This window comes from Haemorhous mexicanus, chromosome Z (assembly GCF_027477595.1).
Source record: "Haemorhous mexicanus isolate bHaeMex1 chromosome Z, bHaeMex1.pri, whole genome shotgun sequence".
Taxonomy (NCBI): domain Eukaryota; kingdom Metazoa; phylum Chordata; class Aves; order Passeriformes; family Fringillidae; genus Haemorhous; species Haemorhous mexicanus.
Window position 1 is genome coordinate 43041802 of NC_082381.1, and position 15473 is coordinate 43057274.

Here is a 15473-nt window from a genome sequence, read left to right on the forward strand (position 1 = left end):
TCCCTTAATATTCTACAATTGCATGATTCCATCTGTGTTATAAGCCAGATACAAGAACATGATCAAAGTAACTGCCAAAAAAATTGTATCAGAAATCACTGCCCTTCTGATGAAAATTTTGTCAATAGAACACATGCTTCCTGAATTTACACTGGTTTGACCTCATCAATGTGTATAAATGTCTAAAGGCAGGGGTGTCAATAGCAGGGAGCCAGGCTTTTCTTGGTGGTGCCAACCACTAGGACACGAGACAACTGTCAAAAACTGATGCACAGTAAATTCCACTTGAACATCAGAAAGAGCTTTACTGTGTGGGTGACTGAGTTTTGGAACAGATTGTGTCCAGAGAGGGTGTGAAGTCTCCCTCACTAGAGATATTCAATAATCATATAGACACAGTCCTGTGCCAAATGCTCTGGGATGACCCTGCTTAAGCAGGGAGGTTGAACCACATGACCCACTGTGGACCCTACCAACACCTTCTGTGTTTCTGTGACTTAAGCTTCCCTACATCAGACAGAAGACGCCCAAAATCACGACAGAAAGATGTTTGACACAACCGATGTTTTGGACGTAATCTGCGGGTTCGAATTTGCCTCCAAGTTGCCGACGGACCCGTGTCTTGTCCCAGCAGAACGCCTGTGCTTTGTCAGGCTAGCAGAGCCGACTCCGGTCCGGCTACAGCCCGACGACCACCTCCCAATGGAGCGGAGCCCGCTGCTGCCACCCGGCTCTCCGGGTACCGGGGCCGCGCTTCGCTTCGCCCCGCCCCGCCCGCCGCTGCTCTCTGGGCACTGATTGGCTCGCGTTCCGCAGGTCCCGCCAACGGCCGCTCGCTGATTGGGTGGAGCCGGCGGTGCTCGCCGCTCATTGGCGCAGGCGGGGGCCCCGCCCTTTCCGCGCTGCTGCCCGGCGTAGGCGCGGTGCGGAGCCGCAGCTGCCTGCCCGCCTTCGCCCATGGCCGACACGGACCTCTTCTGTGCCCAGCAGCCGCAGCAGTCGTCCGCCGGGAACGGGATGCCCGACGGTGGCGAAGAGGATCCCGCTGCCGCTTTCCTGGCGCAGCAGGAGAACGAGATCGCGGGCATCGAGAGCGACGAGGGCTTCGGCATCCTGGAGAACGGCGAGGTGCCCGAGGCGCTGCAGGGTGCCGAGGGCCTCGGCACGGGTACGCCCTGCGAGGGCGGCGGGTGGGGCTGGGGCTGAGGGGTCCCGGGTCCCCTTGTCCCTCGGGGCGGCGCGGCCGGGCTGGGGGGGGCCGGCGGGACCCTCGCCCCGGCGCTCTGCCCCGAGCCGGGCCCGCTGCCCGGGGGTGGGTCGGGGCCGTCCTGGGTGCCCTGTGCCACAAGGTGAGCTACCTCCCTGCTCCCTCAGTTATAGTTTGTATCCCCTGAAGATGCCTAAGGCGTGCCCGTGTCCTAATGCGAACGGTGCTGATCTCGTCTAATCCAGGAACCTGTCTGAAGGAAGGCTTCTGAAAGCTGAATAAATCCGCCACTTGAATTTCTGTCTTCAGTGGGGGTGATCTTAGTCTTGAAGCATAAGAGCAGTTAAGCTAATGTTTAATTTTACTAAACCTTTAGCCTTTGTTCCTTGGTAACCTTTGTACTGAATGTAGCAAGCCCGACACTGCAGAACCCGCGTTTGGAGAAGGGTGGGAACTGTGTGTTGAGAAGTATGGGTTATAGTCTGATGGTGGCTAAAGCAGCCCAAAATAAACACTTCTCCTTTTGAAAGGTTTTAACTGAAGCCTGAGTGGAAAGGGGTTGATGTTGCAACACTCTCAGAAGACTTTGCTTCTGCTTGTCACCAGGGCCACAGGGACATATTTGGTCTCATGTGACATCCCTTTGTCACTGCAGTAGGTTGCCACTCTCCAGACTAAGTTGAATACCTGCTCCCCAGTTCATTGTTGGAACATCTTTAGAATTAAGTCTTCGTTTTGCAACCTGATATCAGAGATTACTGATTGATGTATCTTATGTATGAGGGGGCAGGTTGGTAGTATCTCAGTCAATAAATCTCATCTAGATAAACTAGGTAATGGAGACCTTCCAGTGCTTATTTAGGGGTAGCACTGCCCTTAACATCAGCTCACTCATAAGTTCCAAAGCATATGGATTACATACTCCTGAAAAAAAGGTATTTACTGGGGACTGTTTTGCTTCAGCACAAGAATTTGAGGATAATTCTTATCAGAACACCATCCTGTTTTGGTTCCATACATAATTTGATTTCCGTATTCTATGTATAGTGCAGAAACAGACACAATGGTCACTTCCCTTCTTACTTTCAGAAGCCTTAGACAAACATCATGCCGTACATGGGCTTTGTGTTCCAGACAGACTCTGGAACATTAAAGTGGCTGTTTGAAAACTAATTTAGTTGGGGAAAAAAAAAATCTATCATTGGCCTTTCCCACAATATACTAGAACAACTAGAAGAGAATGTTATTTACATACATGTAATGATGACTATTGCAAAGTGTTTCCTTGTCAAAAAGTTGATTTGTTCAATGCTTCTAGATTGGTTTGTTATTTAGAAGTAGCTCTTAAATTGCCTCTCAAGCACTTTTTTTCAAGTCGTGTAAGTTGACTTGTCATGAAGTGCAAAAGGGTTATTGGAGAACTTTAGGAAGAAGTTAAAATAATAAATATGATAATATGATCCAAGGATCTGGGAAGAACTCTAGGCAGGAACTATGTCATCTTGCTTTCTTTTATATCCTGGGATTGCATTTGTGCTCTGGCTTGTTAAATAGGTGTGGTAGATGATGCTTGTGGACTTGTGGTGGCCCTGTTTTTTAACAGAACATTGATCTCTGAGCCTGTACTCTCTTGCTCCATGTTAAAAAGCACAAACTTCAGCCTTGCAAAACGTACTGGTTCAGGCATGGTGACACATGATCTAATGACTTCTGTTGCCTTTTGTGTTAGACATTTCTTATCATCTGATCACTACATTAATAAATATCAGACAGTTGTAGTCTCTGGCATATTAACGAATTAAACTGTTCTCTAATTGAATAGGTGAATGCAAATTTCTTCTTGAAACAATGCAAGTTCTTATGTAAATCCTTAAGCATCATGACCAGGGATTTGTGGATTTACTTTTTTTAACCGTAACCTTTCTTGAACTCCTTATTTACAGGTCTGTTGAACAGGTTCTTTCTAAATCCTGGGCCAAAACTAATAACTTGGGCAGCTCTCAACTGAAGTTTGAAGATCTTAACTTCATATATAGTCACAAGCAGTCATCAGCTTCTTGAAATACACTTTTTGGAATCCTAGTTTCTCATCAACAAACAATCTTTCAATTTCATTCTCTTGGTAAATGATTAGACAAATATATGGGCAGAAGTGATCTTCATGAATTGAAAATATCAATATTGGGAATTCTGTTAATTGTCATAATGGTAGATACTGGGTGAGTGTGGTGGGAATGGCAGAATGTTGCCAGGCTCGTGTGTCTCACACAGCATCATTTCATGTTGCCATGATCAGAGTTGGAATACTGATCCAGGCCTGATCCAGTAGGGCATTCATTGTGTAAATAGCTATGCCATTCAAGCTGCCTGAGCTTGCAAAAACCTAATCTTATTTCCCTTGGAAGGTGAAGCATAATCCCTGCTCCAGAAAGCAGAGAGTACTGTATAAATCAAGTAATACAATGCTGTTGCCTAGGTATGGGTAACATGATATCTTATGACATTTATTTTTCAGTGATGAATCAATGTCCATGTATTTGCAGTGAGATTCTGACAGGATTATATCTTGAGGTTGTATTGGTTCACTTACTATGTTCTCTGAGCAAGAGAGAGAGTTCTATGGGAAATCTGTGGTTTCTAGATGCCAATACAAATCATCATGGCAGTTTGTCGAGTAACTTCTTATGGGGATTTTCATTTAAAGACAAGCAGTTCTGTAGGTTGAAAATCATGCAAGTACACAAATTTAATGTAGGCTGACTAGTCTCAAGCATTGCTTTTATTTTTTCACCCCTGTAAGTTTTATATGAACTTGACTGAATTATGTTTCTTTCTTCGAAAGATGTTCGTGAGCTTCTAGCATTTAAGAAAATTAATTGTGTCTGGTGGTTTTTCTAGGTATTTCGTTTAATAGCCTTTCAGGAGCTGAGTATCCATTTGCTTCAAAATTGTTTAGGAAAGAATTGATACCACCTGTCTCTGTAGTTAGTACCACAAACAGAAAGAGTTCTTGTCTGCGACTATTGATTTTTTTCTTAACTGAACAGCCATTGATCTGGGTTTTGCTATGCAATCAGCATCTGAGGCTTCAGAGCCCCATAAGACAGCACTGGTAAAGGTATGAGAAGGGAATGGTATCTGTCTAGCTTGTGTTAGTGATGCTGCATTATTATGAAGTCAGGACAAAAAAATCTTTTTGTTTTGTTTTCAAGAGAATACTAGTGGAAATGTGCAGAAGGTGGAAATTACAGAAGCTGTTACACTGGAAAATTATAGAAGCTGTTCTGGCAGAGTGTTACTGCAGGTGTGTTTTAATTCTAGCCTATTGATTAAATTGAAAATGAGGGAACTCATGGGTTTTGATAGAACAGCAGATGAAACTAAAACACTGAAAAGAAGCACTCTTCCTGAGCTGCTTGCCTTTATTTTGCACACAGGTATGAGAATGAGTTATGGCTAGAAAAATTATTTATTCCTCAGGTTCATGCATAACTATGTAGACATGAAAGTTTTGTAAAAGATTCTTGTTTCTTATCATGTTATGGGTTAGAGGAAGGTAAAATGAAGGCATGACTGTGCCTAAAAGAAAAGGAATGGTAAACTAGGCCTTGAGTGGTGAATTTACTTAACCTTATGACAGAATATATTAAACTTTATGTTCTTCTGTGGCTTTAACTAGAGCTGCTAACCAGCTGAAAGTAGCAGCACTTAGAGTATTTATTGTTTAAAAGAGATGCTGAAGGTAACTCATAAAAAATACTTCTATTTTAAAAGAGTATAAGAAAAATGTTTCAGTGTACTGCAAAGCCCTGCCTCTGATGTTTCAGGTAACAGTCCTCTTTTGCATTGAGAATAAGACTTTAGAGAGGCTGGTGAACAAGGCGAAGCTAACTTCCTTTCAGGCCAAGTGATACTGAGTGGTAATAATTATAGTAGCAGCCTTCAGAATAGTTGATCATCATTGTGATAAATGTCTGAGGCCATATATTGACTTCTGCGACTGAAGTGACAAAATGGCTTTTGTACTTATCTTCAAACTCCCCAGCCTTTTCTTTTGTAAGCTGTAGTAAATGTAGAGGGCATTAATGCTAGCCTTCTATTTCTGGTAAGCCTAGGCGTTGTATCTCCTGTGAATGCAAGGCAGCTGATGTGACTTCGCCTCTCCAGACTCTTCCAGACTCTAAAAGGTGTCTGTGTTGCTGTATGAATGTTCATTATTACCATATTGTCAGCATGTGTTGCAGAACTGTAGATGTTTATATGTGTTCATTGCAACAGTGCCCTTAAAAATAAGAGGTTTATCTTAAGTTCAGAAGCAAACAACAAGGAGTATGGATCATTGCCAAATGAGATGTTTCTAAATATGTGGATTTTAACTTCAGGAGATACAATACTATGAAAGAATTGGATAGACTCTGAAGCCAGTAGAGGAGTCTCGTTGTTCATGGCTGCTGAAAATGTTAGAATGGCAGTAGCAGTATTTAGGCTTTTTCTGTGGGAAGCTTATGAAATTGCTTGTTTCTGTGAACAGAAAAATCTGATACACAGCTAGCATGGATTACTGATATGAAGGCTGTCAGACTGTTTTTCTGTTACTTATACAAGCCTGAAGACTGGAGAGCTGAAATGAAGGCTTGACTATTGGTCTTGTTCCAGTTAGCACACTTGTATTGGCATATGACAGCATGCTGGTGCAGTTCTGTTTCCTCTTCTGCTTGTGATAAACTCAGTCAGCATGCTGACTCTGCAGCTTAATTCCAAGTTCTAGGGAGGTCAGAACAGATGGGAAATTTGTTCTAATACTGCTAATGCTTCTAACCTGGGTGCCCTCTGGAACCACTTAGTTCAGTGTCTGTTAGTGGCTGTTTCTGTGCAGAACAAAAATGGCCTTTAGACAAACCTATGTGTTTCATCTCAGGCACAGCCTTAAAAAGTAATGTTGTTCCTTTTACCTACCAGCCTGAGTAGTGAAGACCGTAACAAATGTTTTGGTGTGACAAGAAGAGCATAATCACTGTTCTTGGAAGCATCCTCAAGATTTTTGAGCCCTCTCACCCATATCCTGACTTTAGTCTTTTTAAAGGCCTCCTGTACCTTGCAGAGGAGTAGCAATCAGACAAAGTAGCAACCATTTCTCATTCATGGCAGTCTAATTATAAAATATCAGTTTTTCATAACTGAAAAGCTATTTTTTCTTAATTTGAGCCTTCCCCTGCAAAAGTTAGTAACTATGTTCTTGGGGACTACTATTCTCCAACTTAACTGCCATTCTTGAACTGATGAATTTACAGTCCTCTACATAGCACAGTTAATGATTGCTCTTCAGGGCTCAGAGATAAAGACTTAAAACACTTGCCTAGTTCACTGATAAAGGAGTATGAAGAACTTCCTGTGTGCCATTCACTAGAACTATGAAACTGGTGCATACCTAGCCACAAACAAGAGGACACAGCAGCATAACTTGCTTCATTTTAGGTCAGTTAGCTATCTGTTTTAAAGAAGGTGGTGCAAAATAATGTGATTTTTCTGCTTACAGTTTGGTACAGTCACTTCTTTCACTGAGGGGTGTATTATGGTGGACACACTTTTGTCTGACAGATTTATCCATGGTGGTGTGAGTAACATGAGTACTTGGTATAGCACGCTGACAGAAGTTATGTGGCACTGCTCCAAAGAGATGCCCTGCTGAGATTTAGCAGTTCCTGAAAATATTGGTGTATTTTGTATAGTCCAGGGATTTAAATAGTTTCAAAAACTTAAAAGTTTGACTCACAAGTGGTATTTGTTCCCTGCGGGTGTTTTGCCACTGTCACTTCAGAGATAATAATGCTGCAACTGAACTAGGAGCTATCAAGCATGTCATCACAGATGGTAGCAGAAAGGTGACTTTGCTAGGAATGTTAGCCATATCTTTGAGCTAATTAGGAGATAACAACACTAGGATAAGAATTACCAATTGTTGGCTGCAGCATTGCTAATCTTCCAGGTAGACACTAAAAAACTGGTAGTCATCCCTCTTAAATTCAGAGCAGTTGTATATTAGTCAGCTTCTAAGAGAGGGAGGACAAAGTGGGAGTAGCTTTAGAACACAGTCTGTAGCAGCCTCTCACCAGTATCAGCTCTGCTTTTTTCTGTTGTTAAAAGCAGGATCTCATGATAAAGAAATGACCTTGTATTTCTGGTTCTGCAGAATGGTGGCTCACTTTGTTTTTCATGCCTGTCCAGAAATGTGCAGGGAGAAGGAAATGTCCTTGCAGGTATCAAGTAACATTCACTTTCACAACTCCCACATTACCTACTTTAGTAAAGCTTTCCATACAAGTTACAGAAATCAGTAAACCTGGCTGTTCTATCTTTTTTAAATGACTAAACAAGTCACCTCTTTACAGATGCTGTTGATGGACTGATTAACGGGAATGCCTATCAGGTAAGATAGAAGTATTCTGTACTTAGAATGTGGTCTTCTACTCTGAGAACTTTACCTTAATATAGACGAATACTTCCTGTGTTTTGTCGTTTAAGTAATTTTGGCTCGTATCTGAGGAGGGTCTTCTATACTGGTAGCTCGTCTCATGGAGTTGTCAGTCTTCTTAATTATGCCCATCCTCTGAACTTAGAGGCCACATAAAGCAGCAGTTCATTTTGAAATGTGGCTTAACAGTACATAAGCACTGTAAAGCAGACTGTTAGTCTCTGTGATATGACTTTACATTGACTTGCACTGGCTGCTAAGCTGAAAGTGTGCTCTGATTACCTATTTAAAGAAGAGTTTTCAGATTTGCTTGCTCTTTAAAGATAATTCATGCATCCTGGTTGTCTTACCAAGATAGTCTTAGAAGGAACGGACTGAAAATATTATACATTTCTTAGTGACATGAAGATGGATGAAATTCAGCTTCTGGCTAAAAAGCTCAGTCACAATGTGAAGGCATGTTAGACAGCCATGGTAATGACAAAAGGAGGAGATACCTGCTTTATTGGTGTCAGGGAGGAATGAGGCACGTTAAGGCAATCACTTTGTCGTAACTGAATTTCACACCAGTTTGTCCATGGCATAGTCATTACCTGGTGTCACAGTTGGCTTGTTAGCCTGATTAAATGCATGCTTGGGAAGGAAGCAACATGGGAGAGATCTACTTCTCCTTAGAGTTTTAAGTGAATGCTGAGTTTTGTGGAGACGCAAACAGCTTTCACTGCTGCTGACATTCTTATACCCTCAGCATTACTGTGAGATTGATGGGACAGCCTGTATTTCACAGGCCCTTTGCTCATCCTTGTGCAACAGAAGGTAGATTTCCCTCTTTAGATACCTTGATTTTGTGTTTGGAATTCTAAGAGATCAGTTGCTTTGGTTGACAGAGCTTCCTCTTAATCAGAAAGAAGAGAATGAATGGGCTATACATAACTTAGGTTTTAGCTACCTGTAACTAGCTAGCCCTGCAGCTGGCCAGTTTATTTTGCTTTGGATACAAAATGTGAAGCCTGGTGGTGTTGCACCAGCCTAGTGTCTTCTCTTTGCATTATTCCGTCATTGAGGGCTACAGGAGGTCCAGAGAGGGGCAAGGTACAGCCAAATCTGTGGTCAGCTGCAATCGTTACTCTTAGGAGTGGTATTTCTTAACTCTGTTAGGGGTAGGATGAAGCAACAAAAGTTGCTAAATTTAGAATATCTTCTGTAGCAAATACCAAAATATTCATTAGCTTTGTAAATCTAGTGTATTAATGTTAGCCCTATTAATTTCAAGTCTTTGAGATGTTACATTGTGAAAAGGATGCTAGTACTCTCACTGTTCCGATGATTAAATATTGAAATGCCTCTTGGGTTATAAGCTGTATACAGCAATCCAGATTTTGTAATGTGGTATGCCAATGTCTCTAGAAGTAGATAAATAAGGTGCAAAGAATGTTTTGTACTCCTGTACACAAACCATAAAGAAAATTATTTCACCACAAATATTTAAGGTGAGATCAACTCAGAGAATACATGGCCTACAACTGTGTAGTGAGGTGCTAGGCATTGTCTTCTGCATTCTGCAGACTTGGTGCTCTGGCATTAAGTGCTTGTGGCACTTTTATTTCCAGTTGTCTTGAATTTTTGTTTGATCCCTGATTTCTGGAGGAAGCCCTGTGTTAAATTCCTTTGATTCTGCTGTAATTTGTAGCAAGATGTTTTTTAATGGTGGAAATGTATTATAACATCAAATGAATGTGTTAGTGGCTCAGTTCAAATAGAGTCTAATTTTATATAGATGGCAGGCAGTTATTTGAAATCACTTGTTATGCACAAATGACTTTACTATTCCTTTCCTCCAAGGAGAGTAATGGTCCCACAGACTGCTATGCTGCCATCTCCCAAGCAGATCGACTGCAATCAGAACCAGAAAGTATTCGTAAGTGGAGAGAGGAGCAAAAGGAGCGCCTGGAGCAACTTGGTAAGCATGGTACTTGTTGCCTAATCTAATGTCAGCTTCTCTCAGGCTGAGAGAGGTGGGGATGTTCTACCTGGGGAAGAGAAGGCTCTGGGGTGACCTTAGAGCAGCCTTCCAGTACCTAAAGGGGACCTACAGAAGAACTGTAGGGGGAATTTTTACAAGGGTGTGTTGTGTAGTTTACAGGGGGTAATGGCTTTTAACTGAAGAGGGTAGATTTGGATTAGTCAAAAAATTAGGAAAAAATTCTTTATGGTGAGGCACTGGCACAACCTGCCCAGAGAAGCTATGAATGCCCCATCCCAGGCTGAATGGGGTTTTTGAGCAGTCTGGTCTAATGAAAGGTGTCTCTGCCCACAGCAGAGGAGGTAGAACTAGGTGATCTTAAAGGCCTCTTCCAACTCAACCCATTCTATGATTGTTAAACAGTAGAATTCTGAACCATGGCATTGCCTCTTCAGAGTCTTAACATGCTTCCTGAGTTCAAGGAGCAAGCCTGGATGAATTTTCTAGTAAGCAGACTTAAGACTGATGTCAGAGTCAGCAAGCGTGTCTCTGGACCTTTACTTACAGATGAGCTGACAGAAAATTAAAAGCTTTTGTAAGCTTTGATGATAATAAATACTGCAGGCATTAGTAGTGTATTTCAAAGGATAAAGATTATTCATTTTGTAATTGCTGAGGCCATCTGTTGTCACATGGATCTTAATCTAATAACTAAATTAAGAAAATAATGTATTATTAACTAAACTAAATGCAGCTGTCAAATGCAGTGGTACCTACTCATGGACAATGTCTAGGAGACTACAAACTGGTGTGCTTCCCACTTAAGTGGTGGAGGAGCCTTTGCTTGAAATTGTTAGGACAGAACCTTCTGTAAAACATAATTCTGGATAGAGCTGTCCGTTTTACTCCTCTTTTGTACTAGTTACAGCAGATGAGGTTGTCCTGAACTGTAGGCTGTGTGTAAAAGCATGCAGAGTGCCAGGTTCCTTCACTTTGTCTAAGCATAGAGACTTTACTAAGCTTTGTTCTACCACTGGCATAGCAAGATGACTGCTTCTGGTTTGAACAGTTTGCAGACCAACAGATTTAGTGATTCTGAACTACTCTGCAAAGTGCCTATCCTAAGCTGAAGTGAACTGTCCCAGTTATGCAGCACAGGAGTTCTGTTCAGCTAATCCTTTGAATGTTTTTAGTATTTAGAGTTCTCATGAGTCTAAATCAGGAAATCTCCCAACCCTTACCTGAGTTGGTGAAGCGACTGTCTGCACTAGAGTGCACCCTGAACTGTCAGTTGAAATGTTTGCAAGATGCATTTGAATACAAACGTGACTGACAAAGCAATTCTTAAATCTTCAGATGCAAACTCACGAAAGCAGGAAGCAGAATGGAAAGAGAAAGCAATAAAAGAGTTGGAAGAATGGTATGCAAGGCAAGATGAAAAGCTCGAGAAAACAAAAGCCAGTAACAGGTAAAGTTTTTCCAGCCATCAGGAGAGTTATGGTTCTAGTTATGAAAATAATTGGGAAGGGAGGTGAGAATACTTCTTCTGTGTCCTAAGACAATAGTCCTTCAGATCACTGAAGTAAACACTCCTATTACCTACTTTTTAAAGTTTTCTTCGATAATCTAGATTAAATATCCAGGAAGCATTAAGATCGTGATCAAGTATTACTGAGGATTCCTTAGAACATGAAGCTTGAACGTGGCCAGAAAATATTTTACTCTACCCACTTGTTGTCATGCTCCCAGCTGCACAGGCCTTCAATGTCTGCAGTTACCTACCCTGAGACTAGCGTTCTTACTTGCTTACTTTAGAACATATGGAAGTGGCATTCTAGTTAATCTTTGCTACAGGTAATTTCATTAAATATCTTAAAATCTTTTGCTGCTCTTTTTGGAAGCAGTTCAGAAATAACATGACTCAGTTCTGCTAGTGAAAAACTAAATGCTGACTGTGTCTGTAGTGGTTTGAATTGCCGAATTATGGGTTCTGTGGTGGAAAGTGATGCCTTGGTTGCTAGAATAGTAAGCTTTTACACTTTCTTAGAAGTTCCCTGCCGAATTTTGACTTCAAGCTATGTGAAGGTAAAAGTGATAGAACTGACTTAATGCCTCTTTAATCTCTACTTCATTCTGTGCAGGTAATCATAAAGACTGCTGTATATTTTGGGAACTCACAGGGTTCAAGATGAACTGCTGTTTTGTTCATTTTGTTGCTGTTTATTTGTTAGTTTGTTGTTTTTAAATACTGCTTTTCTTATCAAAATGGCCAAAAGGTTTGTCTTTATTAAATAAAATCCTAGGTAGACTACTCTCCTTTCCAAAGGAAGAAAGTGGCAAATCCATAATTCTGCCTTCAGAATTATGGATTTGCCACTTCCATAACATTCACTGAGGAATTCACTATCTTTTGGTTGAGTGAAGAAAGGGAAACAGGATTAGCACTGTCCTAGTTGGTGGCCAGAGTTCATGATACCATCAAAGCTTTATTATGGCCAGTGTTTCAGTGCAGGATATGGAGTCTGGAGCAGGGCTCATTAAACAGGTGTTGAACAGAAATGTTTGGCATTCTCATCACCCTAGTGTGATCTCTTGCCTGATGGTAGTTTCTGTCCCCTGGGAGTAGTCTAATGCTAACATTGGGGCTCTAGTCCTCAACTAGCTGATCCAAACTGCTAGGATGTAGCAGAATTTCTGTGTTGCCCCTCTGACCAATGATTTAATTGATCCATTCCATGTGGTAACTGCTTTCCTGCTACAGTAAGACTAGGTGATGCAAGGTGAATCTGCTTGTTAAAACTGCCTCCAGCTGTGTTCCGTACTTCTCATCCTTATCTCTTTTCTCCTGCCTGCTTGCCTGCCTGTTGGACTACTTGCTACCTAGGGTGGCAGATGAAGCTTTCTACAAACAACCCTTCGCTGACGTGATTGGTTATGTGTATGTTGCTTAACTACTAATTCTGTTTGCTAGTCAACGTGATAATAAGCAGCATCAGAAATAGTGCTGAATGTCTGAAGGTGCTTTCTGAATATTTACTTTTTGGACCACTTCTGGTCTGCAGTATTAAGTGCAGTTCTTCTGTATGCACTGCACAAAGATTAAGTCGTGTAGTGTACATAGCACTGGAATTATGGTAATGACTTCAGTACTCTTTAGACCTAAGGGTTTACAGTTGTTTCCAGGCCAGTGAACATTGCTTAGCAAGATGCTTTGCTGGGGATGTGGGTTAGTGCCTGCAGTTTAACATGGGTGCTGTATTTAGTACTTCCACAGAGAAGCAGTGTTTAACTCTGTAATAGGCAGTGACCACCTGCTTTGCCTACATATGAGAAAAATATTCAAGCAATACTTGCACATAAAGGTTCACAAGGAAACCAAGGAAGGTAGAAGGGAATTGCCTGACATGAATCAGGACAGAAAATATGCATGTATGTAGAAATAGGAAGCTGTTAGAGAACAGATGGAAAGTACAAGAAGGTGGCATTGGGAAATCACTGTAAACTGCTAGGAGGACATTTAGGAGCAGTGTAGATGTTTTGCTGACCTAATAGGTCAGTGAAAACAGAGCTGTGATTTTCAAGCCCCAGTGAGCATGCTGGTTTCTGAGGGGTAGAAGGATTGCAATGTTCATTGGCTTGTTCATGTATTTTAATTTCTTCCCTTAATTTGTAGACTTGAATTGAAAGATGGACATGCCACAGATTCTAAGGTGACACCTTTAGAAGGTGTACTGGTGAGCCGTGTTGTGGCTTTGAGTGCATTAATATTGAAGGTTTGGTGTGAAATTCACAGCTAACTGTAGGTGGATGCAAACCAAGACTTGTGAAATGATGGATTTACAGGTGGTGTTTAACTTTTCTGAAATCTCCTGGAGTTGATTTTGTTAGATTTTTTTCAATAAAACCCTGATTGTTATAAGTCCAATGCAAATGTGCAGTGTTAGTGCTGCATAATAAAACTGGCTGCCTGTTTCCTGAATGTAGGCTAAGCTACTAGTGCATGTTCAGCCAGCTAATCATCTGCATTAAACTCATTCTCATTTTCTATATCTGACTTAAACTTTCTCTCCTTGTTTCTTTTCTTCTCTTCACCTTTAAGCACAAACATAAATCATCCTTGCTACAGCCTAGAACAGTTAAGTAAAAAAATCTTCACTGCCCCTTAAAAGTGTCATGTCACATAAAGTAGCAGTGTTGTAGTGATCCTTGTCTTCAGTGGTGTCTGTAACCTTATCATCCCTGTGAATAGTGCTGAACCCTCATGGGAGAGTCATTTTCACTGCTTTCTCTGTACTGCTTGTTGGAGTAGATGGATTTGGTTTGATTTCTTGATGCTTACTGCTTCTGCACTCAGGCAGCTACCAGGGCCCCACATCATGTAAACTAGATGCTGGAGTGTTAACCCTGCATTGAAGCAATGCTATTGGCAGCATAGAAAAGCCAAAATAATACAGCTGGGAAGCCACTGGCACTATCCAGTACATAATGTACAAAGCCTTCTTAGAGTCTCCTTAGGGTGAGAGCAGGGGAAATCCGTTTGTTTTGTGAGGTGACCTCAAACAAGTCATCTCCTCTGCCAAGATACACTGTAGTCTATTGCACTCACAAGCATGGGATTCCTGACTTAAATTCCTTATGATTCATGCTGCTTCACTACAGCATTGGAAATCATCAGCAGATAGTTTTTATGATGGCCTGTAGGCCTTGGGGCTGATTTAAATCCTCAAATGGAATTTGTTTAAGACATGCTTGCAGGCAGTTGTAAATTTCCAGTTGGCAAATGTCCAGTATAAGCCATCAAGCAGCAGAGGCTTAACCAGTTAAGACCTGGGCATTTCTCCATAAATAAAATGCCTACATAGAAGTACCTTACTTCCTGGAAGCTGGTGTGGCGACTCCTTAGGCAAAGACTCAATAAGTATTCTTAAAACCAAACACCTGTATTCCAACATTTTACACAATCCTCTGCGATCCTCTGCACTGCTTGTGCATAGCATACTACTGCAATCTACTTTCATCTCCAGGATTGGGGCAGGGGGAGCTTACGTGGCCATAATGTCCACAAGCAGCTGTCAGGTCACATTTCTTACGAAACATGCTGAAAGAATCTGCATCCTGTAAGAGGGAAGGAGTGCCTTATATGCTGGGCATTAACACAAGGTGCATTGCATTGCTTTTAGGGCAGCTGAAGAAGCCTTTGTGAATGATGCAGAAGAAGTTTTTCCGGGCACTGAGTGGGAACGTGTGGCTCAGCTCTGTGACTTTAATCCCAAGTCTAGTAAGCAGGCAAAAGATGTGTCCCGCATGCGTTCAGTCCTCATCTCGCTCAAGCAGGCTCCACTGGTTCGCTGAAGCAAAGCTCAATGGAGATACTACAAATGCAATATCTTAACCTTACTCAGAGAAGCTATGTTTGCAGTAATTTGATTAATTGTTTCAATGTGTATTTTTGGACCACATCATGATGTATCTAGAGCTGATCGTCGTTTGATTGCATGTTCTTCCTGATGTTTCCTTTCTGTGTCTGAAATGAGAGAACCTCCAAAACTGTAGTCCTTGTGCACCAAGGTGTCACTTCCTACATTACTGATATTAAAGATCTGTTAAACAGCAAAATGTGTTGACTTTGGATGAATTGAGAAGGTCTCCTGCTTCCCCATGACAGAGGGTGTTTGAATTAAGTGTGAGTAAACATTTCTCTTGATTGCTAGTGATTTCACCTTGCTGGTGAATGTCCAACCAGCAGTGCTTCTGGGCTCTGTAAGGCTGTCCTCCTTGTTTCTTTAAGCTTTCTTAAAGCTCTTGAGAGCTTTAGTTTAAAAACTTCTTTC

The 15473-nt window shown here is 41.6% G+C and overlaps 1 protein-coding gene across 1 annotated transcript; it reads left to right on the forward strand.

Annotated features, from left to right (window-relative positions):
- The first annotated feature begins 896 nt into the window (after positions 1-896).
- CLTA (clathrin light chain A) lies at positions 897-15258 on the forward strand. The gene is made up of 5 exons (XM_059836916.1): positions 897-1168; positions 7597-7634; positions 9522-9639; positions 10999-11110; positions 14823-15258. Exons 1-5 carry the CDS (start codon positions 958-960, stop codon positions 14992-14994), a joined length of 651 nt encoding a protein of 216 aa, XP_059692899.1. The 5' UTR covers positions 897-957; the 3' UTR covers positions 14995-15258.
- The last annotated feature ends 215 nt before the right edge of the window (positions 15259-15473 follow it).

Coding starts and splice junctions, on each gene's coding strand:
- CLTA (XM_059836916.1), top strand. CDS start 958: ATGGCCGACACGGACCTCTTCTGTGCCCAGCAGCCGCAGCAGTCGTCC. Junction 1,169..7,596: donor TGCCGAGGGCCTCGGCACGG/GTACGCCCTGCG, acceptor ACCTCTTTACAG/ATGCTGTTGATGGACTGATT. Junction 11,111..14,822: donor AAAACAAAAGCCAGTAACAG/GTAAAGTTTTTC, acceptor CATTGCTTTTAG/GGCAGCTGAAGAAGCCTTTG.